The sequence below is a fragment of the Mastigoproctus giganteus genome, chromosome 7 (assembly GCF_048544385.1).
Source record: "Mastigoproctus giganteus isolate SK-2022 chromosome 7, ASM4854438v1, whole genome shotgun sequence".
Taxonomy (NCBI): domain Eukaryota; kingdom Metazoa; phylum Arthropoda; class Arachnida; order Uropygi; family Thelyphonidae; genus Mastigoproctus; species Mastigoproctus giganteus.
The window spans coordinates 80,574,495-80,601,374 of record NC_143581.1 but is presented as its reverse complement, the minus strand read 5'-3'; the positions used below and the strand labels follow the sequence as shown (position 1 = coordinate 80,601,374).

The window sequence follows — 26,880 nt, the reverse complement described above, 5'->3', positions numbered from 1 at the left end:
TAAATTTTAATTGAGAAAAGGTGATTGCAGGAGAGATATGCTGAAATTTGCTTTCAGCCAGCAGGTAGTTGATTGTTGGAACAAGTTTCCATCTGGTGATGTGGCAGTGGTAGCTTGAATAAATTTAAAAAAGAATTAGACAAATTATATTTGATGGGGTTAGACAGGTGATGTGGTGTTTTTTTTTTTTTTTTTTTTGCTCATGTTGTATAAGCTTGCTTTCTTGCATCATTTGCTACTACTCATATTAATACTCAACAGTTTCTTTAATTTGAAATTTACACTTCTGTTATAACAAAGCATGTCTCATACTTCTGCTTCATATCACAACTTTGTTGCCTGATTTGGGAGGATTGCATTCCTAGATATCCTCACATGATCAGATATTAGATAAATTAAGCTTAGTAATAAATGTATTAGCCTTCTGTTTCTGGCATGGCTTCTGACAGATACCACCTTTAAATGTTTTTGTTAAGTTTATAAATTTGTAAATGAAATCAAATCCTCCCATACACTTCTGTTCAGCAATATTCTCTAACTGGTTATACAGTATTTTCTATTTTCATTTGGATATACTGTGAATTACAAAGCGACTTTTGGTTTGACATATAACAGATGCCATGCAAGCAATCTATCATTCTTCCTAGCATTTCCCTTTACCATGTCTCATTTTTGAGACACCAGCAACAGATGTCCAATCTTGTCATAAAGCATTAGTTTCGCCAGCCAAACATGAACAACTGACAAAAATACAGATGCTGAGTGCTTGTGTTTCAATCTGGGATGAGTGACCTTGAATATTCTAAAAATTATGATAAAAACTTATTATTATTATTATTATTGGTTTCTCTCCTTTATTTTTGCTCAATATTTTTAATTGAGTTCAGAAAATCAAAATTAATAAATCACTGTTTAAGTATATTTTAGTGCACTTGCATCATTTATACACAGCCAATTATAAATTAGCGAATTTGCAATAGCGGCATCGTTTAAGTTACATCTCATATTGTAGAATACCTTCACGACGAGTTGCCATGACATTGCACTACTTCGAATAAGTAACATATTGTGGAGATATACTTCACAACTGTTTTGTCATCATTACATCACTTGGGTATCTACCCACCCACCCACCGAAGAAGGGCCAAATAGCCTTGAAATGGTGCCATCTGGGTGGTGGTATCCACTGATAATAAGTAACAACAGTCTTCTCCTTCAGGTGAAGCGTTACTTATTCGAAGTAGTGCAATGTCATGGCAACTCTTCGTGAAGGTATTCACAATATGAGATGTAACTTAAACGATGCCGCTATTGCAAATTCGCTAATTTATAATTGGCTGTGTATAAATGATGCAAGTGCATTAAAATATACATAGTCTAACTCTTTCGCAGCTTGAGGCATAAGCCCTTAATGCATTAAATCAATGTTTTTAATTTGGTAAAAAAAATCTAAAATTTAATTTTTTATAGTTAAATCAAAAACAGGTGTCTAACAGATGCCATATGAGTGTCTTTGTTAAGTTGAGGGCACAGTGATGTTAATGCATTTTAAGCTTTTAACTTAGGCAAAGTGTATTTCTGTTTTATGTCTAACTAAGACATATTTTTTCTACTTTTTAAGTCTGCACTGATCACTCACCTTCCTGCTCACCTTCTGATGAAAAGGCATCACTGTTGAATCACCTTGAGATTGTGATATGCTTCTTACATCTCTCAGAGTGGTGGTCTGCTAATACAAATAAATACCAGCAGTGCTTCTTAATAGGAAAGCACTACTTATTTCAGGTACTTCAAAACCAAGATAACTTGTGAAGATGAAGAATGCTCTGTATGTGAAATCCAGACAATATTAGAAACTCTACACTGATTTAGTTATTTTTAGTCGAGAGTAAATAAAGATAGATTTATTAAGCTGTTATCTTGATTTTTTAAGGTTGATTTCTAAATTAAAAATGCAAAAATATCTGGAAAAATTGTTGGTTAAGTTATTTGTGTCTCATATTTGAGACACGAGTTTCAGTCCTCCTTTATGGAGGACTGAAGCTCGCTAATATTCACCTTGAGAATATTAGCCCTGACATATTCCTTGTCGCTGTAATGATTCAAGGACTGAATAATTGGCCTGCTGCACAGTAAGTTCCAAAAGAAAGGGAAAGCATTTCTTGTGAGAAGAGGTAGAATTTATTTAACTAGAACAGTTAGACTACTACTGCATTCAGTCACCAAGATCATTTTCTGTAACTCTCCCAATGATATTATTCTAATAACAAAATGGGCTTAGTTTGATAAGCTAAAGAATTCTTCATTTAAGGCATGAATCATCTTTAGGATTCACTATTAAAAGGACTGCTACATCTGGCTACCAGTCAAGGTACTCTATTTTGCTGGAAAGAAACAAACAAGCATTCTGCAGATGTACAGGAATTCTCTTTGTTTATTTGACGATTCAAATTGAAGTGAAGATTATCAGACAGAAAGGGTACTGTTATGATAATTTGATTGGAGATGTATACTATTGTTTGACATACTATTGGATTTGTCTCTGCTAATAATTTTGTTGTGAATTTTTTTAGTTTTATGCACTACAGAGCTTATTGTTGTAATTATTTCTGGTATTCTAATTGGAGACTAATGATGATAACTTTTTATTATCTTCAAATTTCAGCTTCTGGAGAAGGCTGTAAGCTGAATGTGAAGAATTCTTTCTCTTGCTGAGACTACACACATCAGGGGACATAAATTTAAATTAAGGATGGTTGCAGGATAGATGTGTGGAAGTTTGTCTTCAGCCAGCAGGTGGTTGATTGTTGGAACAGGCTTCCATCTGTTTTTGTGGAAGTGAGGGTTTTGAATAAATTCAAGAAAAGACCAGAAAAATTCTTAGAGGGTATGGATGGAAGAAGTTGTAGAGTTTTTTTTTTTTTTTGACTGATGCTTAATAAGCTTGCTTTCTTGCATTATTTTCCACCACTACTACTATTAGGGAAATCTTGCCCTTCATACATCACAGTCAAAAAACTGGGTTACAGAATTTAAGCAGGAAGGAGATAGTACTGAAGAGCACTCCACAGTGGGAAGTCTATTACTGTGTTAACACCAGAAAATGTGAATACCATTCATAACCATAAAGATGTTTTTGCAAGGAACTGAAGTAAAGAGACACAGGAAATTGGCCAAAGGAGTCATCTTGCATCAAGACAATGCACACACAGCATTTGTGACTCAGGCAATGCTATATAATTCTGGGTCCCAGCTATTACAGTACCCTACTCACTGGATTTGGCTCCACTGGACTATTTTCTATTTCCAAATTTCAAAAAAAAACATAAGGGGACTAAAATTCAACAGCGATAATGCTGTGATGGATGCAGTCCACAACTGGTTTGAGTCAAAATATTCCGAGTTTTATTTGAGCAGGCTACAAAATCTACAAGATAAAGTCGAACTCATTAATGCGTATGATCAGCAAAAAAATAGTGTTCGCAATCTCGCTGCACAATTCAAAATCGGGAAGACGCTGGTAAGCGACATCCTAAAGAAAAAAATGAACTGCTCAAACAATTTTGGCAACACGGAAATGATCAGGTTCAAAAATCATTCCCGAAAACCGCTGGACTTCAAATTGACAATGCTACGTACGAGTGGTTTTGTCGCGCATGTGCTAAAAAAATTCCCATTAATGGGCCTATTATCAGGGAAAAGGCTTTGGAGGTTGCGAAATATATGGGAGTAAATGAGTTCAAAGCTTCTGTGGGATGGCTAGACAAGTTCAAAACTCGGCATTAAATTTCTTGGAAAACCGTAAGTGGTGAAGGTGGATCTGTTGATACTGGGATTGTAACAGAGTGGACCATCAAATTGGAAGATTTATGTTGTGATTTTGAAGCTAAGGATATTTACAACTGTGATGAAACAGGGTTGTTTTTTAAAGCTCTTCCTGAAAAAACAATGAGTCTAAAAAACGAAAAGTGTCGGTGCAGAAAAATTTCTAAGGAACGCTTGACTGTACTATTGTGTACAAATATGCTGGGAGACTTTGAACAACCTCTTGTTATAGGAAAACCACAAAATCCTCGTTGTTTCAAGGCATAAAGTTGAATCTTTTGAATGTTGACTGGAAGTCTAATAAAAAAGCGTGGATGACACGAGATATCATGAGCAAATGGATAAGTCACTTTAACCAAAACATGATTCATCAAAACAGAAAAATTATTCTTTTCATGGATAATGCTGCATCTCACCCGCACATTGAATTGTCCAACATTCAAATCGTTTTTCTGCCACCAAACACATCTCCAGAGTGTCAGCCCTTGGATCAAGGAATAATAAAAAATTTTAAACTTCTGTAGAATTTTCTTCTACAGAAAATATTTTCTTCTACAGAAAATGTGTTTTAAGACATCTCATTGCAAACATGAACGATGTAACATGTGCGAGTGACCTTGCAAAGAAAATCAGCATCCTAGATGCGATTCAATGGATTTCCTCTTCAGTAAACGCAATTAGAAAACAAACTGTCGTGAACTGTTTTGTAAAGTCTGGCTTCTCAAACGCAAAAATTGAAGTTGTGAACAGCAATGTGGAGCACCAAGAAGAACAAGAACTTCAACATCTATTGATAATGTACAATACTTCAGCTACAAAGTGACCCTGGCTACAAAGGTATAGACTCGAACCTCACTACAGAAGATGGTGCTATAGATATCAACGACATTATCATCGATATTTTTCAAGAAGTTCCTCATGAGGATGAAGAAATGGAAGGAGGTCATTCTGTCGAAGAACATATTAACGAAGAACCACCGATGAAAATGGAAGAAGCGCTGATACAAATCAATCGTTTAAAAATGTTTTTCGCCGCTGAAGAAGATACTGAAGGACTTGATGGTTTCTTCACTCCAAACAAATGTTGGAAACAAAATTATCAGCCGGAAGAAGGTGCAGAAGAAAATAAGTGATTACTGTATGTATTTTTCTTAAGATAAAGTCATAATATGCATAGCACAATTGTATGTATATCATTTACAAAAATATTGTGCAAAATCTGTATATAATTTAATTTAATTTTACATTAAACGTTTAACGATTTTTCTTTATCTCTTGTGTATGTAATTGTATATTATTTACAAAAATATTGTTCAAAATCTGTATATATTTTAATTTAATTTTACATTAAACGTTTAACGATTTTTCTTTCTTTCTTTTTTTTTTTTCCTCCCTCAGACTTCTTGTTAGCGGACACTTCTCTCTAATGGACACATTTTCGTTCCCCATGGCTGTCCGTTAAAGGGAAGTTTCACTGTATATGGAAAGGTGTCTAACACTCACTATATCTGGAGAAAACAATATCACAGAAAGCAAATCAACGCATAGATAATTTAAGAGTTTCAATATTTTTTAAGAGCAAATATTTATGAGAATTAAACTAAAACATATCATCAAAAGTAAACAATATATAAGGGCACAAATCACATTAAATAAAATATGGAAAAGCCGCTGGTGTTTAGCACACGGAGTATAATGTATACCAAACATATGCTCTAACTAAGATGACATATGCTGCATATGTTCTCTCCAGTAAATTTGAGCACTACAACAGCCACCTAAATAACACCTATTGAGCTGATATAAATTTTATAGGTCCACAAAACTAACTTAATTGGAATCCAAAAGAAAAGTAAACCTTTCATAAAAATGTAGGACACACACACAATCTAAACATTCAGGACACTACTGCAGCTTGACAAGCTCTTCTATATACATATTATTATACCTGGTAGAACAGATGATAACTTGAAAACCAATTCCATAGCTTTGTGACGGCATTCTGTCTCCATTCTGCCACATTGTTTAAACAACCAGTGAAGGGTTGACTCAAGAATAGCATCATCTAATTCCCTGAATAGATGCACAACATTAAAAGCAATTCAACAAACATAACTACAATATTTATCATTCTAAAAATTATGTATATCATCAGTATGAATCCTTGTATAAAACAAATTTAATTCCTAAATCCACTTTTTGTATCACATTAAATAAGAGAAACACTGTTTCTCAAAGGGCATCCCATGTTCATATCCCACTTAATGTAGTTCTAAGTTTTCTCATCAGAACCACAATATGAAGTTTCCTTTTCAGAAATTTTATACATGTGTGTCTGTCTCAATGTCTTTCAATGCATAAATCAATTGCCCATATTGTGACTTTCCCAATTTAGGATATATCAACAAAACCAAAATTTTCTGTTAAAAAAAAAAAAAAAAAAAAAAAAGGAAAAATTTGGTTAGGTGTATTTAGAGCCTCTGATACACAGGTTCTAAATTAAATCAAAACCATTTTTACAGTAAAAGCTTCTTTTTGTATTTTAATGCAGCATGCTCCAACATCACAAAGAGTCATCTTTGTATTGAACTTCTTCAAATGAAAAAACTAAAATTTCTTTTAACAAACTTTTTTTCTATAAATGGTATAAATTTTTCATGAGTATACTGACCAGCTTCACAGTAAATGTATTGGCCATGCACTACTTGAAACAACACTTCCTTAGGGCAAAAATAAAGAACTCATTATGAGGGAGTATAGTTTAAATAAACAGCATCTTCATCTCAATAGGGAAGTACTGGTTATATGAAGTACTACAATATAAATGCAACTTATGAAATTAGAGGATACTTCAAATTAAAATAAGCACCATCTTTCTCAATGCCACCAGGTCCTAATATTTTTTCAAGGGCAAATAATTAAGAAAATTAACCAAAAACATTTTATGAAGGCAAAACAATAAGGCAGGAATTATATAAAACATGGAGATACCACTGGTCTAACATATGTATATGTATAATAATGTGCGTGTGTGTAAAATATACTTTTAGAGAATAATAAGTTAAGTAAACAATTTTCAATGGCTTTTTTTTTTTTTTTTATAATGGCAGCGAGTTTAAGTAAAAATTAATGTAATAACATGAGGATAAATGAAATACAACTAATAGCACAGAAAATAAAGATAAATAAATAATCATAAACTAAGGTACATATTATCTTATCAAGAAGCCACAATATAACCATGGTTTGTTGAAATGCAAAGTATTTCAATTAGTCAGACAGTTTAGTGAAAATTTGGAAAAATTTTTACTAAATTATTTTATTTTAAATTTTGTACATTTAAATAAATGGCAGTGGTTTCGATACTTTGTAAAAGCATTGGAATGAAACAAACTGTGTTATTATTAAACATGTTGAAATACTGTAATGTATAGAAACTGAATATGTCGGGTTGATTAACTATGAAGGATAATAATTAGAACCCCCTAGTTTTTGTGCTAATGCTTATAATTTAAAATTTATCATTTTATAATTTAAATTTACCCCTTTAAATTATAAGTGACCCATGGGTAGTTTGGAGATTCTGCCACTTTGATATATAAAAATAAATGTATATGTACAAAAATTTTATATACCATACATTACAAAAATAAAATAAAATAAAAAATTATAAAAAGTGAAAGGTAAGAATATTGCTATTTGAGGAGAGCATTTTTGATTCATGCTTCTGAATAGAACAATATGAATGGCTTAGTGCTGAGATTGTTATATACACTATATACAGGTGGTGTCATGGCAAAATATACAGTGTATATAACAATCTTGGCACTAAGCCATCTATTGTTCTATTTGGTAGCATGGACTGAAAACACCCTCTTGAATAGCAATACTTGTACCTTTCACTTTTTATTCTATTTTTTATATTATTTTTATTTTTGTAATATACAATATGTTGCATTTTTACATCTACACTTATTTTTATATGAAAATGGCAGTATCTTCAAACTATCCAGAGGTCACTTATAAATTAAAATGGTAAATTTAATCAGTAGCATTAGCATAAAAACTAGAGGGTGTTAATCATTATTCATTATAGTTAAAAAGCACAGCTTACTCAGCCTCTTTTCTGCCTAAACATGGACCATCTGGATACCACACACACACATTGTAGTATTTCAATGCGGTTAATAATAACACAATTTATTTCACTCTAATGCACCATTTACAAAGTTATCGAATGAAGCCACTGCCATTCAGTTTACATGTACAAAATTTAAAACATGGAAAAAAAGTTAACACATTTAAAATAAAATTAATTTAATAAAAAACTTTTGCCGAATTTGCATTAAACTATAAGCAGCTATTGAACTGATATCAATAAAAACCAGTGGATCCACAACATAAATTGAAATGAAATCTAGAAGAAATGTAAACTTTCCCTAAAACTAACAGACAGACATACACAGAATACAATTTTTGTAATGCTCCATGAAAATGGAAACTTTGGCACATGCAAAGCTACAGCAAATTAAAAAGTAAACATTCAGCACACTACTAATGTACATCTAATTTTAAATGCTTGGCATAGATTCCAGCACCAGAGGAGGTTCTCCCTTCTGTATCAGGGTAATTACTGATCTGTATGCAAATACAGGAACTCCCCGACTTATGTAAGGGTTGCGTTCTGCAGAACACTACATAAGTTGGAATTTCCCGCATGCTTGTGCAGCACTCGCAACTGTGCTCACTGAATTTATTGAATCAAAAAAATAAATGTTCAAAGAACATGTAAATAGAATTATTTATTGTATTTATTCAATTTTTTATCTCATGCACAGGAAAAATTACAAAAGGGTGCAATTTAAAAAAATTATAAAATTACAAAAAAAGAGAGGAGAGGAGACAGGCATAACATCACTAAGTTTTACCTCTCAAGCATCGGAGCCAGAATTGACATCTTCAGCTGATAAGTACACCGCTGCAGAGGTTGAGGGCTGTGGAGATTTAGAAGGGGTCGGCCACTCAACCTCGCAAAAGAACATATTAATGGATGACTGGACGGTGGCTTTTTTCTTTTCATTGTAGATTTCTTTGTAGCAAGCAAGCATATCATTCACTCCTCTGTTAGCTTTTAAGAATCATTCGTTGTCAGGATCCATCTTCTCAAACCTCACCATTGTCGATGCAATTTAACAAAATGCCATTGCCATCTCTCTGGTGATAAAGTGCCTCGGCTCCTCAATTGGTTCATCTTGAGCTTTGTCAGCATTTATTTATTATTATTATTATTATTATTAGACAGAGTGCAAGGAAGCCTGAGGCTTATGCTGCACCAGCCAAAAAAAAAAAAAAAAAAATTTTCTGAATTACCCCGAGAGAGAGAGAGAAAGAAAAATAGAAGGGAATCACCAAGAAAAAGAAGAATGATGATATCCAGCTCAGAACCCTGGGTGTGCCAAGCCCATACTCACTAGATGTGAGCCCCTGGGGTTCTTTCACTATCACTGCCTGCAAGTCAATAAGTTCTTCGTTAGATAATTCCTTCTCTTCTTCTTCTAATATACAATATGTTGCATATTGTATATTAGAGGAAGAAGAAATTAAGCTCTTAACTCCTCCACATCTTTGGCATCAACCTCCAACTGAAGTAGCTTTGCAACCTCTTCATATGATTTGTCTTTTACAAATCCTTCGAAGCCTTTCACGTGCCGTGGGCATATTTTCTTCCAAGCACCATTTAAACAACTTTTAGTAATTTCTGCCCAGGCCTTATTAATGTTTAAGATGGCGGGGTAAATATTGTAAGATTTCCAAAAGTTTCTCAACGTAAAAATAATTTTTCTCATCGCCTACTGCAGACAATGCCTGAGCAAATGTTGCGCGTAAATAGTAAGCATTTAAATTCGAAATAACACCCTGATCCATAGGTTGGAAGAGTGAATTCATGTTTGGCAGTACAAATATGACTCTCATGTTCAAATTAAAATCAACTAGATGTGTAGGATGTCCTGGAGCATTATCTAATAAAAGCAAAATCTTGAAAGGAAAATCGTTGTCTTTACAATATTTTTCAATCATGGAAATGAAGCAGCATTTAAACCAATCCTCAAAGAGATATATTGTTATCCATGCTCTCTGGTTTGATTGGAAATGCACAGGTAGGGTGGCTTTATTGATGCCCTTAAATGCACAAGGATTTCCAGAATGGTACACAAGCGGTGGTTTTAATCTGTAATCTCCCACTGAATTAGCCCCAAGCAAGAGTGTGGCCATATCTTTTGACCACTTGAAACATGGCATTGTATTTTCCTCTTTGGCAACGTATGTTCGATCTGGCATTTTTTTCCAATACGGAGCAGTCTTGTCAATGTTAAAAATTTTCCTGCGTTGAATAGCCAACTTCAATAATTTTTTCCAACACATCACAAAATTTCTCTACAGCTTCAGAATTGGCACTGGTGGCTTCACCACATACTTTAATGTTGTGGAACCCGGTGAGATGCTTGAACCTGTTAAACTACTCATTGCTTGCCACAAACTTGGATTGGTGTTTGCCATACTTATACTTGCTATCTTTATAAATACTTGTTGCTTTTGCTTGCATGGTCATTAGACTCAGGGGTACTTGCTTCTGAATCTGATTTTCCATCCATATTATTAACAGCTGTTCCATCTTCGATATAGCACCTTTACGCTGTTTTGTGATCACTTTTGATCTTAAGTGCTTTGATCCTTTGACATGTTCATTTATACGCCCATTGTCCTTTAAAATAGTATTCACTGTTGAAGCAGCAAGACCTAAATTCCTTGCAATAGATGATAAACTTTGTCCTGCTTCATACTTTTTAATCATTTTCATCTTCATTTCTAAATCAATTTTGTTTCGTTTCCTGGCACTACCACCACTTGCACTTTTCATTGGTCACTTTCCCTTTCATCATTGTAATATGTGAATAGGAATGGAGAAGTTTCTGAAAATTTGTTTTTTATATGACTGAAGATTTCAGTAAAGGGGAATACATTTCACCATAATAGCGTAAAAACTCACAAAATTTCAGTTATTGGTATTATCGCAAATGCAATAAGATCGAGTTTACTACCTGTTTATAATTAGATGCACTAACAGAAAAGCCCAATAAACCAGAAAGTGCATATTATTTTTTGGTCTTGACCTCCAGAAACGTCCTTTAGAAAATTATCACAAAGGCATTCAAAATTAATTCTTAACGGGAACATATGATAACGATAAAAGTGCAGTGCAATTTCCATTGTAAATATGGCCTTTTAGAGAGATAAATGGCTTAGTAATATAACATAATTTTCAACTTCCAAGGATTTGGAACAAATTACAAAAAAAAAAAAAAAAAACAATTGTGTTATTAGGTTCACATTACAATATTTTCACGATAACTCCATTTATTCCTATGGGAGGCAAAATACGTTTGCACAATTTTTTTAAATTTGCACTGGCCGGGCAAAAACTTATGTAAAGTCAAATTTCCGTAAGTTGAGTATTATGTAAGTTGGGGAGTTTATGCATAAAAATGATGTCCGATACTCAAATCTGAAAATAACTATGTACATTTTATTGTTTTGCCAATCCAGAGATCTGGGATATGGCCACTTCCAAGGTTCTATATCAACACAGCCCTACCTGTATGTTAATTAGTTGATTAAGAAACATTAATCTTCTCAGCAGCATTATGTTGTAGGTAGGAAAAACTGTTACTTTCATCCTTTTGATAATGCTTTTTTTTTTTTTTTTCAGTGGTGGTAGTGGCCAGTTTTTAGATGCATTGGCTTATGTGCAGAATATGCCTATCGTATTCACCATGTTCATCCGTCCATCTGCATGTATTGACTCAGCTCCCATTGGTGACTTTTCATGCAATTTTATATTTTGACCTTTAAAAAAAATGTGTGTATCTGGTATGCAAAAAAGATGTTTTATGTGAAAACATCTTTGAAGAAAATCAGAACAGTTTTAAAATTGAACAGCAAGAACCAAAGTTATGAACGATGTAACGCCTTACGGTCACTCCTGCTTCTCATTCTACCGAATCAAAGTTTGGAAGAGGTTAGTGAAATCCAAGTTGATAGCCTAATTACCCATTTGTTGAATAATATGATGTCACAATCATGATTGCAACAATACAAGTATTTGTATTGTTGCAATCTACATTTTTGTTACATTCCATTGTTAGGCTATAGATTCATTACATTCTGCTACAGATGTTTTCACATCAATAATTTTCTGATTAATGAAAGGGACTGAATTCGACACTGCTATTGCTGAGTGTTCAGCCGAAGTCAAATGCAGAGCATTGTCAAGAGTATCAAGCAAGCTAGCTAAACTAAGAAAATAAAGATGGAGGTAGCAATGAGTGCACGAGAACAACAAAGAATTTTGAGATTGCATAAATGACGAACAGAAATCAAGAGTTGGATTTAGCAGTGCTTTCAACCAGCAATGCCGCTCCATCTAACAATAATGTACCCAAAGTGAGTATTAATTATGTACAACGGAACATTTTCCAATTGCAGAGTAGATGATTTTAAACGATCAAGCTTCTTTTCCTTACGCCGACTACTATTTACATAAGAACATGCATCGAGAGTTTAAACAGAGATTTATGAAATACGATTTCTATTCTGTATTTTACATTTGCAATTTATCTATGGTTCGAAAATGACACAAAGAAACCAGCTGCTAAAGATACACCACTGGATGTGCACTGCATTCCCGATTTTGACGTCGATGGGTTCGGTGTGTAATAGCTGCAGAGGATCACTTAAGAACACCACCATTCTAGCACTATCTGATTGTCAAACGGCTTTGTCTACCCAGAAATTCCATCGCATTTACCGAAGTTGGATTTTGTGACAGAGAAGCTTATTTTCCTTGCTAACCATTTGTGCAAATAAGGTGCCTGAGACACGCATATGGACAATATGGCATTCTAGACCAAGTAATCAATATGCCTGTTACAGTCAACATGATGGTCCATCGTTTGCCAAGAGAAATTGATGACTGTCCTTGTATAAATGTGCATATAAAACGCAAGAAAAAACATAGGCAAAGATATCTGATCACGTTAGTAAGAAAGAGAGTGGTTAAAGCATGGCTTCTATATTTGGTCGACACACTTCCCTATCGATTGTATCAAATCACGATAGATCAGTCATTCTTTGATGAGAGTGACATTGAAATTAATTTGGCTCAAGATGACATAAACAAAGTGGTTCCGATCGAGGAAACTCTCATTGCCCAACAGCAAATGTTGTGGAGAGAGGATAAATATCTTAGAATCACCCCAGGAGAAACTAAAGTACTGCAGAGCCTACTGTTTTACGAGCACACAGAGGAACTGTTCTTTCCCAGCATTTATCGTGGGCAATTCAGAACATTCAGAGAGAATTTACAAGTGACTCCATTCATGATGGCAATGAGCGACCTCAGACGATCTGACTGATGCGGTGTTACTCCATATGATCTCCTTTACATAGCAATGAAGATAATGAGATTGAGAACGAGAGACTCTTTGAAGATGGCTTTCAAATACATAAGTAAAGATACAAACCTAACCCATGAGCAAGTTCAATCCAAAGAATCTAGGCCACCGTAGCCTAGTGGTCAGGTGCGCAAGTGATTAAGTACACGTACCTTGAATGACCGGGGTTCAAGCCCGTGACTACTGAATACGGTGCTGTTTCTAGTATTCAATCTATCATGCGAACTCCTCTGACCGTTTGGTCGTCCCGGAGTATAAACAAAAAAATTCAATCCAAAGAATACATTAACAGCTGTATCAAAAACAATTTGGCCTTCCTAGGGCCAATTCCTAACTCGACCTAGTACTGAGCTCAACATAAGCGGGATCAATTCATTATGAGTAGACAGCTTGGTAAACCTACAATTTTCTTGATTCTGAGTGCCCATGAAATCGGCTAATGATGCTAACCCACTAAATTTGATTCGGTACATAATTTCTGAAAATGACCGATATATATATACAGCAGAAATATACATTTCCGCTCTATCGGCTAATGATGTATGCTCCAGGACTTTGTACCACATTTCTGCTGACATGTCATGGATCCCTTAAAGCTAAATTGCACTCTTTGGAACTGGCCGACGACCCCCACTGTACCTGTGGCAAAAGTGAGGATTGGGCACACGTTCTATATGACTGTGTAATCTATGAAAATCAACGTAGACAGTTAATCACAGAAATTGGACCCCTTCCTAGGGGCCAAGAATACCAATTCATCATGGAGGAGGTCTTTTACAAGGCCTTCACCAAGTATGCTCAAACCATTTTTGAAATCCACCGAACCATGCAGAGACAGGCTCTTCAACCAGTCCCTGTAGCAAATCAATAGACCAAATATATAACTAGCTCATTTCCCTCCCCATGCCCAGTGAAAGAGAAAATCTCTACACGACTGAACATACCTGAATTGACTCAGAAATTACCGGGACCTTACCAGAGTTAATGCCCTGCCCCTGGGGACTCCTTTGGCTCATTGCCAGTGAACCATAGAGGTAGGAAAATAACCAAATGTGACTGATGGGAATAAAGGCAGGCTGGTACTGCCCCCATCATAGCATACGTCCAACCAAAACAGACTGAGTTCCCAAACATGACAACACTCACAGAAAGGACTTAAAGAGACTAGTATAGACATGCAGCCAGGGTTACCTGTCAGCTGGAAAAAACTAGTAATGCTGCAGGTTTCTGAAGTATGCTAGTATGAATGAGGATTGAATGAATGAGAATTGGAGTGAATGTAAAGGCGAGAGTATGAAAGGAAATGCTAGGAACTGTGAGTGAATGATAATTTATGCCTCTGGGTGTGTGAGGGATGAATGTGTGAGAAGGAGTGAGTGCTAAAAGAGTAAATGTGGAAATTGAGTAAAATTAGCAAATGATTGTGGAGTCTGTGTGAAATGGGCTGTGTGAATGTAAGGGTGTAAAAGTGTGTGTGCCTGGATGAGTGAAGGAATGCAAGAAATAGTGTGTTGAATGTATAAATGTCGAAAGCAGAATGTAAAAGTATGACAGGAAGTTTGTTTTAAAAAAAAAAAGAAAAAAAAGAAAAATTTAGCATTAGTATAACTGTTATATAAATGTGTGTTTTTTTTTATTATTATTATTATTATTTGTATGTCATTTAAATTGTGTGAGCTTTCGTTAAATTATTGCTTGTTTAAATTGTGTGAGCTTTCTTTAAATTATTGCTTTGTCTTTAAAGCAATGGTTAAACAAGCATTAAATTATTTTAAAAGCAATAATTGGACAGGCAGGATTGACAGATTGGTGTCAGTTTTGCTTGTTTAATAAGTCACCCCTTCCTGGTGTGAATGAAAATGATGGATGAATGGAAAAAAAAAAAAAAAAACTATAAGAAAGTTGTAAAATGTAAAAACTATAAAATGTTGCCTAGAAATGTAGGGAAAAAAAAAACTATAAAATGTAAAAAAAAAATAATAATAATAAAAAAAATATAAAAAAACAATTTTGTGTGTGAGCAAATAATATAAATTGCATGTTCTGTTCCAGCTTCTTCACCATAATGGATGGATGGCCATGGGAACCTTATGGACCACAAGGTCATCCATGCTATTGGCTGTTCCTAGTCAGCATGCTGTCCCAAGTTGGATACAACCACCAATACAGCTCAGCTGCCATTAGGCGTTCCTAGCCATGCTCCCTTGTGTGGTCTTTTGCCTCCACTCCCCAGGAGGGAGAGGGAGGTTACCTATGGTCTTCTCCCCCTCGCCGCCCCACTTTCCGCTCTTGGTGGGGCAGGCCTGCTCCACTGATTTGGGAGTCATATTCTCTATGGACCCCATATCTCTGTCTTTTCCCCCCAGCCTTCAGTCTCACCTCTCCCTCTAACTTACAACTACTAGCATTCGAATAATTGTTAAATTGCTTGAGCCCTACACCCAAAAACTTAATGACATCAAATCGCATAACTAGTACTCCTTTTGGCTGACCCCTATCTATAGCAGCTTTTTTTATTTATTTATTATTATTATTTTTTTTATTTATTTATTATTTATTTTTTTTTTTTAGGTCCTAGTCACTGAAATCTCAGGAAATTAGGTGGCAGGACCTGCCAGAGTAAATAACTATAATACTCGTGTACCTGGTCTGCCTCCACGGGGCGGGGTGTGGGCAACGTTAGATCCCATTAGGGGCCCAGTGGCCAAATGACCAGAGGAACAATGGTACACGACACTATACATATACAAGATCCATACACTTTTAAACCTCTGGCATTGACAGTGTTCTGTTTCACACCTACAATGTATACTACGTGGAAATGGTGGAACCTCTGGTGCCGTTTGACACTAAATGCACTCTACACACACTGTATCGGCTAATGAGACTAACACACTAACTTTGATTTGGTATGTCATATCCAGAATGACATCATTTCCATAAATGATAACGCAAAAGTGGCATTAAATGATGTCATTTCCGCATCATAAAATCATGACAAATTGGTTTTATTACAGTCCAAAATTTAGTAGGTGCCACCAAAGATGTTTTCACATAAAAAAAAAAAAAAAAAGTCAAGCCAATCCAAATTTGCCTAAAATTGAATCGATGTAAATCACGAAATTATTATTATTTTTGTTCTTGTGTAATAACTCAACTCCCGGTGGAAATTTTTTTACTAAATTTTATATTTGAAGCCTTTTAGAAAGATTTATCAGTCCATCCAGCAAATAGAAATATACTAATTATTATTTTTTCAACATCCATCTGCATGTAATAATCTGAATCTCATGAATGCATTTTCATGAATTTCATTTCACTCTTTAGAAGAATTTGTCAACTCATCCCACATTTCATTCAATATTTATGCAAAATTATTATTTTGCATAAAGCATGAGACTACATGTCAGGTTCACTAGTGAAGGGTTAGTGCCATTGGACCATCTTGTGTTTGTAGTGAATTGCCAAAGAAGATAATTGGCATCGTTTTAATCGTATCTCAATATTGTGAATACCTTCACAAGGAGTTGCCATGGTATTGCACTCCTTGAATAAGTAACGCTTCGCCAATCGGGAAGACTAATGCTACTTATTCTCAGCAGATACCATTACCCAGATGGCCTCTCCTCTTGTAGGCACCCTAGATGCCTAATGGTATGCAATAGTATAAACTAAGGTGATTATTTTACATAAAGAATGTGACTACAGTAGCCCCTCATTATAATGCAGTTCGCTTTACACTGATTCACTATAACGCTGTTCTTATATTATAACCCATATCCAACTATAATGCTGTTACAAATCGCTGTAACGCTCTTTTATCAGCTTACAGATTGCATTTTTGGCATATTTAACAAAAACATTTCATCTGATGGAGTCAACAGCTTGAAAATGAATAGCAAAACAGCATTAAAACGTTTCCCACGCAGACTTGAGAAATTTTGCCACGCTCAGTGAAATTTTCTCCACTCTAATTTAATTGCAGTACAGTAACTTGTTACGTAGTTCCGAGATCAACATTTTAAAAAATGATCAAGTATATTGCTTGTAATATTTGCGTTATATGCATTTATCCAAAGACTAGTCATCACTCAGTACAGTATTAGACATCGTGCATAATGGGCAGTTTACTCGAACACTGTATCACAATTAATGCAACCAATGCAGTTACATTTTCGAAGAGTTATTAATGGCGGATAAGAATGAAAAAACAACGTCTAGACACAGTACCAAGACTACAAATGTAAGAAAAAGACTGAATTTGAAAATTAAATTAGTCGTTTTGAAGCGAATCGATTCTGGTCAACAACAAGCGGATGGGTGCCATAATTTAGAACTGACAGGTTTAACTGTGAGAAAAATTATAAAAAATAAAGAATTAATTTTAGCAGCGGGAAAGACAGCTGTTCCACTGCAAGTAACTAGGGCTAGGGCGGCTATTAAGATTGAAATAGAGAGACTAACTAATTATATTGAAGATAATATCCAATGCAGAATTCAGTTAAGTTAAATATTATTAAAAAAAAAAAAGATTAACCTATATGGTGATCTGAAGAAAGCTCACCTGAAAAAAAAAAAAAAAAAAAAAAATGTGGAACCATTTAAAACAATAGCTGGTTGAACAGACTTAAAATCCAGGGAGAAGCCACAAGTGCAGAGCAAGGAGCCAAAACTTTCAAAAAAGAACTTGTGTTAAAATTATTGAAGAGGGGTATTATGTATTATACTTCTCAACAAGTTTTTAACATAGATGAAGCAAGACTTTTTTTTGAAACGAATGCCTAAAAGAAGTTTCATATTGAAAGAAGAAAAAAAAAACATGCCAGTTTTCAAAGCAGCGAAGGATCGGTTTATTTTATTGTTGGGTGGTAATGGTGCAAGGGATTTTAAATTAAAACCCCTTTTAGTTTACCAGGAAGAGGGCCAAAGTACAACCCAAAATCGACACATTTTTCATGACTAAATTAAATCAATTTAGATCAATTAAATTCATGATTTTAATTGTAATTTTAAGTTTAATTTTGATATGTAAGCAGTTACCACATAATTATATATGTATGTAATGCAGAATATTTTTTATGTACAAATATTTGAATATTAAATATTTTGACTGACATTTGTGTATCTTTTTACTACCGTTTATTATTGATTAGGAAATATCCTATGACACAGACCAGAACTCACAAATACATATGTTACCTTATGGTAATGTGAAGATTGCTTAGCGTGGATTCACTTAGCGCTCTGTTTTTCAGGAACGAATTATCAGCATTAAGCGGGGGTCACCTGTATACATAAGATTCACTAGTGAATAGGTTAATGCCATTGCACTACACCATACTAAAGAATTCAGAAATCTCCAACATAGGACTGAAGGCAGAAATGCCAAAATGAAAGGACCTTCCATTATCCTCTTCGGTCTGGACAAGAGTACTACTCCTCAAGAGCTAAAGGAGGAGATATACTACAAAAACCTTGGCGCGCATACAGCAGAGGACGATGTTGATGCTGACATTATACCGAAACATATCCCGAAGTGTAAGTCAGCTGCTACAGTTAACTGGGTAGTCAAACTTTCCCCCAGAGCGTAGAAGTTATTAGCCAACATGAGAGAATCTACATCAGATGGGGAAGCCACCGATTCAAGGAGTATGTTCCAGTTCCCAAATGTTTCAGGTGTCTGCAATTTGGGCACACATTGCATACCTGCAACCAACGGGTCCCAATGTGTGGTCACTGTGACCAGCAGGGACATGAGTTTAAAGACTGTCCTAAAAGGGAGGAACCAGCATCTTGTGCAAACTCCAAACAGTCTAAAATACCCCACCTGCACTCCATCAGGAATGTAAACTGCCCTGTATATATAAAATTTAAGAGAATATACCAAGATAGAACCAATTATGGATAGACGGTCCACCCAACCACCACCCAGAAGAAGCTGAATTTCTTGCAGATTAATGCACAGCATGCCAGAGTGATGGTTGAACAAATTAAATTAAAAACAGAGGAAGAAAATATTGACATAATTATGCTCCAGGAGCCTTATGCCTACAAGGGTAAGGTCACAGATTATCCAGCTTCATACAAAATCATTCAAGATACTAAGATGCACCACAGGCCGCAATCCTAGTCAGTAACACTGAAATCTGTAACTAAAGTAGCTCCATTTTGTACATCCCTTAGTGCCTGTGCTCAAGTTCTTACTGCCATGGGATCCTTACATCTGCTCTCCCTCTATAGCAGACCTGGTGAAGACATCTCAATTGCGATCACCATAATACAAACAGCACTTGACCTTCTCCCAGGGCGTAAGCTACTCATAGCCATGGATGCAAATTGTCACTCCCCCTTGTGGCATAGTCAAACATCTGATAGTACGGTCACTCGAAATGGGGAGGAACTTGAAAACTTCATCCTTGCCTCCAGACTACAAGTACTCAACCAGCCTGGAAATCTCCCCACATACAGTAGCACCCTCTGGGAAAGTACCATCGCATCACCCTGACCATGCCGACTATTTCTGAAAAGTTCAGCAAGTGGAAGGTTAATGAAGCATGGACCACTTCTGACCACAGAGCGATCGACTATTCTCTTAGCCACTCTGTGGAACGCGTTTCCCCAATACCAAGGGATGTAGTGTGATTCTGCACAAAGAAAGCATGACTGGCCATGTTTTCAAGCCAAACTTGTAAGAAGACTTCATGAAGATTCTTCACAACTGAATCACATCACCTCCCAGGACTGTGCTATGGCAATCCCTAAGAGAAGGCCCATCAAAAATGCAGTCCCTTGGTGGAATGCTGAACTACAAGACATGAGGAAGAGAGTCCACCAAGCTCGTAAAACTTTTCAGAGAGAGCCCGTGCTTACCCCCCACTCTTGGAGGTCAAAGCCAAAAAAGACAGTTACCGATTATTAAGGAACAGTTACACTACCATGATTAGACGCTGCAAAAAAGCCTCATGGCAGAATTTGGTCTCGATCACAGGAAATGATAACCCCTGGGGAGTTGTCTATCGTATTGTTGTGAACAAACTTCCTAGACATGAAGTCCTCAGTACAACTGTAAAGCCTGATGGTTCTTCCACCTTCACATGGGAGGACTCTGTCCACAACATGCTAAATGCCCTCTTTCCAACAGATGATGCACAGCTAACTGAAGAGCAACTACAGATTGTTACTGCTAACGATTCTTACACAACAGAAAATACTGAAGAACCTTTTACAAATGATGATCTAAAAGCTGCACTGGACAAAACTAAAGAAAATAAAACTCCTGGCAATGACCTCCTCGAGGTGGATGTTATCAAGAAATTTGCAACCTACTTCCCTAACATCATGCTCGTCACTTTCACCAGATGCCTAATGGAAGGCCACTTTCCTGCTATCTGGAAGGAGGCATGCCTTAAACTCATCTTGAAGAACCTAGACAAACCACCTGAAGAGCCAAAATCTTACAGGCCAATTGTTCTCTTTCCAGTCCTCAGAAAACTTCTGGAAAGGCTCCTACTCAGCAGGTTGTCAAAATGCTACTCTAAAGAAAACCTCATTTCTCCACTTCAGTACGGTTTCAAAGCTGGTTGCAACACAGAAGATGCTCTTCTTAAATTAATATCTACTGCTTCAAGCACTCAACCCAAGTATGCGCTAGCCATCACAATTGACTTTGCTGGAGCATTTGATCGGCTGTGATGGCCAAGTATTCTCAGAAGACTCCGACAAGCCAAAGCACCACTCAACCTTTATAGCTGTGTCAAGGAGTACCTGAGACACCGCACTGTCCATGTTAGTACCAGGTACAAATCTGTCACCAGGGCTCGGTCCTGGGCCTTTCTTTTGGTCCATCGTCCTGGACGAGTTTCTTGGGATGGACTTGGGGATGACTCAACCCCTTGCGTTTGCTGACGATTTGGTTTTGGTGGTGCATAGACACAAGAGCTGATCTAGAGGAGTGCACAAATTGTGCACTAACTTAGCTCCAGGATTGGGCAGCCATTCACCGACTAAGGATCTCGGGAGAGAAAACAAAATCTATATTGCTCAAGGGAACACTCCAACTACGAAGACCACCGGTTATCAAAATTGACAACACCTTCATAAGATTATACCAACAAATCAAGTATTTAGAAATCATCTTAGATATGAAGCTAAATTTCCATCCTCACTTGAAATATATGACACAGAAAATAAAAAAATACTCGACCATGATCATCCGTATAAGCCGTGCAGACTGGGGCCTTAAGCGCCGGGCTCTGGCCCTCATCTATAATGCCATATTTGTATGGCATTATAGATGAGGGCCAGAACTCCTTAAACTAGACTCCATACAGCTTTCTGTGAAGAAAGCTGTATGGACGTAACAAGGGCGTGCCATACAGTAAGCACCCCAGCTCTACAGGTGCTGGCTGAATGTATACCCCTACACCTAGATGTAATAAGAAGAGGATTGTATCAACGGTTGAAGAAGAGTATTCCCACCGAAACTGCAGGTATCACTCTTAACCTTAATAACAACCCCAAACAGGTAAGGAAGAGAATCACTGAAATTATGTACAGGACCTGGCAAGAGACATGGGACACAACCAACAAAGGATTAATAACCAAAAAGTTCATTCCCTCTGTGAACCTCATCAGTCCAAAGCCTCCTCCCTGGTACTCACCAGGCCTCCATACTACATTTCTATTGACAGGCCAAGGTTCCTTTAAAGCGAAACTAACATCCCTAGGCATTGAAGGTGACCCACTGTGTCACTGCGGGGATGAAGAAACGTGGGATCACGTAATGTATGACTGCCATGAATAGACAAGTTCCGGCTAAGGTTTGCCACTAAAATCCAAGAAAATCCCCGGCATTGTGAGCACCTGATTATAATAGACGAGCAGTGCTATGCCGCCTTTACCAAGTTTGCGCAGTCTGTCTTCACTGCTAGACGGGTTAGGCACCCAAACACCACCCATTGAAAATCAAAGTAAGAAACTTCCAGAATATGACAGTCCTCTCAGGAGAAGAGAGAGAGAAAAAAAAAAAAAAGAGGGAAAAAAAAAACCACCTTCCTTCCTTCGTCCCAGAACCTCATTTTTGAAATGCGGCTGATAAAATGGTTTTCAAATAACACAAGAAAAAAATTAATTCCCAATTATCACTTGCTATAAATGTCACGCCTCGTCTAACAATTCAGTTTTGATAAATACATAAACAATACATAAAATATTAAGAGATACTTACTTGATAACAAAACAAAAATACTCCTACACTAAAACACCAACCACACCAAACTCTAGTAATTTGTAACAGATTCGTGAGTGAAATGTTAGTTCCGAAAGCTATTAAAAAATATGATGCTCTGTTACATGTGAGCCAGCGCAGTAGTGATTTCAGAGGCTTTAAAAGACTACTGCGCTTGCTTATTGGTTCCCAATTAATTGCGAATAGTTTTGAACTGCCTCTGCGAACAAATCTAATATCATTTCTTGAGCAATACTGTCACAGGGTTCTTCACTCGTGGAATTACCTCCACTAGGAAAAAACTGAAAGTGTTTAATTTAAGCATTAATGATAATATGTATTCTACTTCAGATTCACTTAGTTCCCACAGATATTTCATATAATATGTAGGAATATTCGCATAAGAGTTTACTAACTTCTCATATTAAATTATAGTTTTATTCAGTAATGGTGATAAAGATGAGTGTAAAAATTTTAAATAAAACAATTTTATCTTTTTTTGAGACCTGCGATTTGAGGCCCCCCCCCTCCATTCAGGAGGCCCCAGGCACGCAACCTCATGCGCCAGTGCAGAAATCTGCCACTGCTTATACAAAGGGATAATCACCACCTATTCCATACTACCAAAATTCCTCTATACCACTGATAAAACGTTATGATCTGCTCTGGCAACATATCTGCATTGCTCAGAAAACTTCATATCTGACTGGACAATTACTCCCAGGCTTTTTTCATTTTCTATTACCCTAAGTGTAGTACCACACAGTTGGTATGTTCCTCTGGGGTTACTTCTACCCATATGCAGTACTTTTCATTTGTCAATGTTAAACTTCAGTTGCCATTTCTCAGCCCATCTGCAGTACTGCATATGGGTTACTTCTACCCATATGCACTACTTTGCATTTGTCAAGGTTAAACTTCAGTTGCCACTTCTCAGCACATCTGCCTAAATTTTCTAGATCCTGTTGCAGTAGCACACTGCTTATACAAAATTTAAAAATTTAAAAAGTTTTTACTGTCATTAAAAACTCTGCCAACCTCTGTATTGTCTGCAAACCTAGACATGAAGCCTGATATACCGTCATCAATATCACTAACAAATACACAAAACAACAGTGGGCCAAACACCAAATCCTGTGGGACTCCACTAATAACATTAGACCACAAAGAGCAATGTCCATTGATTACTACTCTATGTCTTCTCCACTCAACCACCCTTTTTTCCATTGTAGCAACTTACCCTTAATATTATTCTTCTCCAATCTATACAGTAGTCTTCCATGTGCAACATTCCTGAAAACCATGTATATGATATCAAAATTATTTTTTGCATCCAGTTCCTTTGTAACCACATGATAGTATCCAATCAAATTTAGGCGCCTCCGTAGCCAGGTGGGCAGGAGCAGCAGTGCGCAGCACATGCTTCTTGATTAGACCGAGGTTCGAGCCCGTGATCACCAAATACGGAAAGGTCAGGGAATGACCACCACATATCCCCAGAGCAATATGGCCTTAGTTGCTAATGCTCCTAAAAGCCAAACAACAACAACAACCAATCAAATTTGTCAGACAAGATATTCCCTTAATATTGCTGCAGTCTTGTCTAGATAATCCTGAAATGCATCTTTAACCAGTGACTCCATTATTTTACCCAGAACAGAAGTTAAACTAAGTAGTCTGTAATTACTCATGTCACCCTTCGATCCCCCTTTATGACTTGGGGATACATTTGCACATCTCCAGGCCATAAGGAAGGACTTTCCCTGAGTCCAAGAATGCTCTCATAATTATGGGCTAAGGGTTTGCTTAGTTCCTTTGCCACCTCATTTAATATAACTGGATAGATCCCATCCATCCAAAGAGCCTTTATTATGTTTAACTTCAACAATTTCTCTTTCACTTTGCTCTCAGTTGTTACAAAATCATTAACACCCTGTTACAGTTGGATAAACTTCTGGCATTTTCCTCCTTTAATAACTTCTCATGTGTGAATGTAGATGCAAAATATTCATTCCTGTTAGCTCTCTGAGCAGGATCATCAACAGTCAAACCATTGATATGAAATGGACCAATCTGATTCATCCCCTTCATTTTACAGTTTATATAAGTAAAGAAGTCCTTGCTGTTTTTCTTAGAATCCTCTCTCTCTCTCTCTCTCTCTCTCTCTCTCTCTCTCTCTCTCTCTCTCTCTCTCTCTCTCCCTCCATCCATATGCAGACAACAATAATCGAATATAATACCCGATATTTGTGATAGTAAAGTATGCAAATGGCAATGTCACAGATAGGATGAATATTTAAGAAGTAGAAATGTTTAAATACTAGTTTAACATATACATGTTATAAGTAAATAAAGTAAGTAAATTGTGATAAGTAAATAAAGTAAGTAAATTGTGATAAGTAAATAAAGTAAGTAAATTGTGATAAGTAAAAAGTTCCTGAAAAAAACATTTAATTAGCATTAGTAGACGTGTATGAAGCAAGAAAGAAAACTTATATGGCATCAGCCAAAAAAAAAAAAAAAAAAAAAAAGTGCCTTCCCATTTCACTCCAAATGTTTGTATAGTTCTGCCCTTCAACTTATTGAAGTTGTTGACGTCCACTTCGAACTGCTAGCTTGGTGGGATACATGAACTAATAGATTAACAGAAGCCACTGGCAGAGGAGAAAGTGATTCTTGCACTGCTTATATTGAAATGCAATTGAGGAGCAGTCAATGCTAGGACTATAGTTAATAAATTTGATGAGCCTGAAGTGATAGTCAAGACATCAAAAGCAAATATAGTTGGGATATCAGAGACATGGTGACACACAGACATAAGCAGGGCACAATTGGAATTTGGGGAGTACAATGTGTACAGAAAGGATAGACAGGCACATAAGGCAATGGTGAGGCCACTCGTTGAGTACTGCATACAGGTCTGGAGGCCTCATCTTAGGAAGGATGTAGAGTTGCTAGAACGAGTACAGAGAAGGGCAATAAGACTGGTGAAGGGAACAAACAGGTGCTGTTATGAAGAAAGGCTTAAGTTCTGAAAATTGCAGCTTCTGGAGACTAAGGACTACGAGGCAATCTGATTGAGGTGTATAAGGCCTTGAATGGATTGAGTGGGCTTAATGCTGAGGGGATTCTTCCTCTTGCTCAGATTACAAACCTGAGGGGACATAGATTCAAACTGAGGAAAGACAGTTGTAGAATAGATGTGCAGAAGTTTGCCTTTAGCCAGTGGGTAGTTGATTACTGGATACAAACTTCCATCTGTTGTTGTGGAAGTTGATAGCTTAATAAATTCAAGGCAGAACTAAACAAACATTTGGAATGAATGGATCAGTGAAATCAGGAAGAAGTTTTTTTTTTTTTTTTTAAGCTAATGTTGTATAAACTTGCTTTCTTGCATCATGTGCCTCTACTAATGCTAAGTTCTTTGGGTAAATCCTATTCAGCAAACTGTGATCACTTCCACCTAGTAGTTCCTTTATCTGCAGATTCTTAATGCACGAAGAATCACTGCTGATAATCACATCAAGAGTATTGCTCCTCTGTTTGCCTCTTAATCATGGTGGGCCAGTAAATCATATTATAACACAATATGATTTACTGACCTACCGTATTTCTCTGTTCAGTTGTTCATGGGCCTATAACACACTCCTACTCTCAATTCTGCTTTCCCGGTGCTTATGTTATGCCAAACTGACTCAACATTGCACTGTTCATCCATATCAACTGGATGCACTTCTTAGATTTTATGTGTTTCTTAACTAACAGCATAATCCCTGCTCCCTTCGTATCCTGTCTGTCCTTTTTTTTTTTTTTTTTTTTAATCAAACTGGAATTCTACATTCCTTATATCCAGGGGCGGGCCCGCCCGAGGGTTCAACGGGTGTACTGCACCCGAGTGGAAATATTTTAGTGACACCTGAATACCTGAAACTTGCATACACGTGTGAAGAAAATTTTAAAGGTGGGTGCCCAATTTCAATTGGCTCCCAGGCTCCACATACCCTAGGAACACCCCTGCTTATAGTTTTAATCTGGAATATCATATTTTTGATACCCTCTGGCTTCAAATCTCATTACTCCATTATATCCATTATATTAAATTCATTTATCAACACTATCATTCTCCCAACTCTATAAATCACTCATAACTTCTTGACCTACTTTCTCTGAAACTCTACTTACTTCAATCTACTTGTATCTTTCCCAACACTAAATTAATTTCCTGTGAGTTTAATGACCATAACTTCAGCTATCTTCAGTTTTACATTTACATGACCCAACTAGTAGAGACAAGGCTTTTCTGTTTAATAATGATTT

At 36.4% G+C, this 26,880-nt stretch overlaps 1 protein-coding gene across 1 annotated transcript in view; it reads right to left on the bottom strand.

Moving 5' to 3' along the window:
• The window catches only part of LOC150083025 (DNA-dependent protein kinase catalytic subunit-like), a 266,817-nt gene that overhangs the window by 23,315 nt on the left and 216,622 nt on the right, over window positions 1-26,880 (bottom strand). The window contains exon 17 of the mRNA XM_090378358.1: window positions 5,774-5,898. Within this exon, the coding sequence (XP_090234484.1) occupies window positions 5,774-5,898 (125 nt within the window). The remainder of the gene's footprint in view (window positions 1-5,773; window positions 5,899-26,880) is intronic.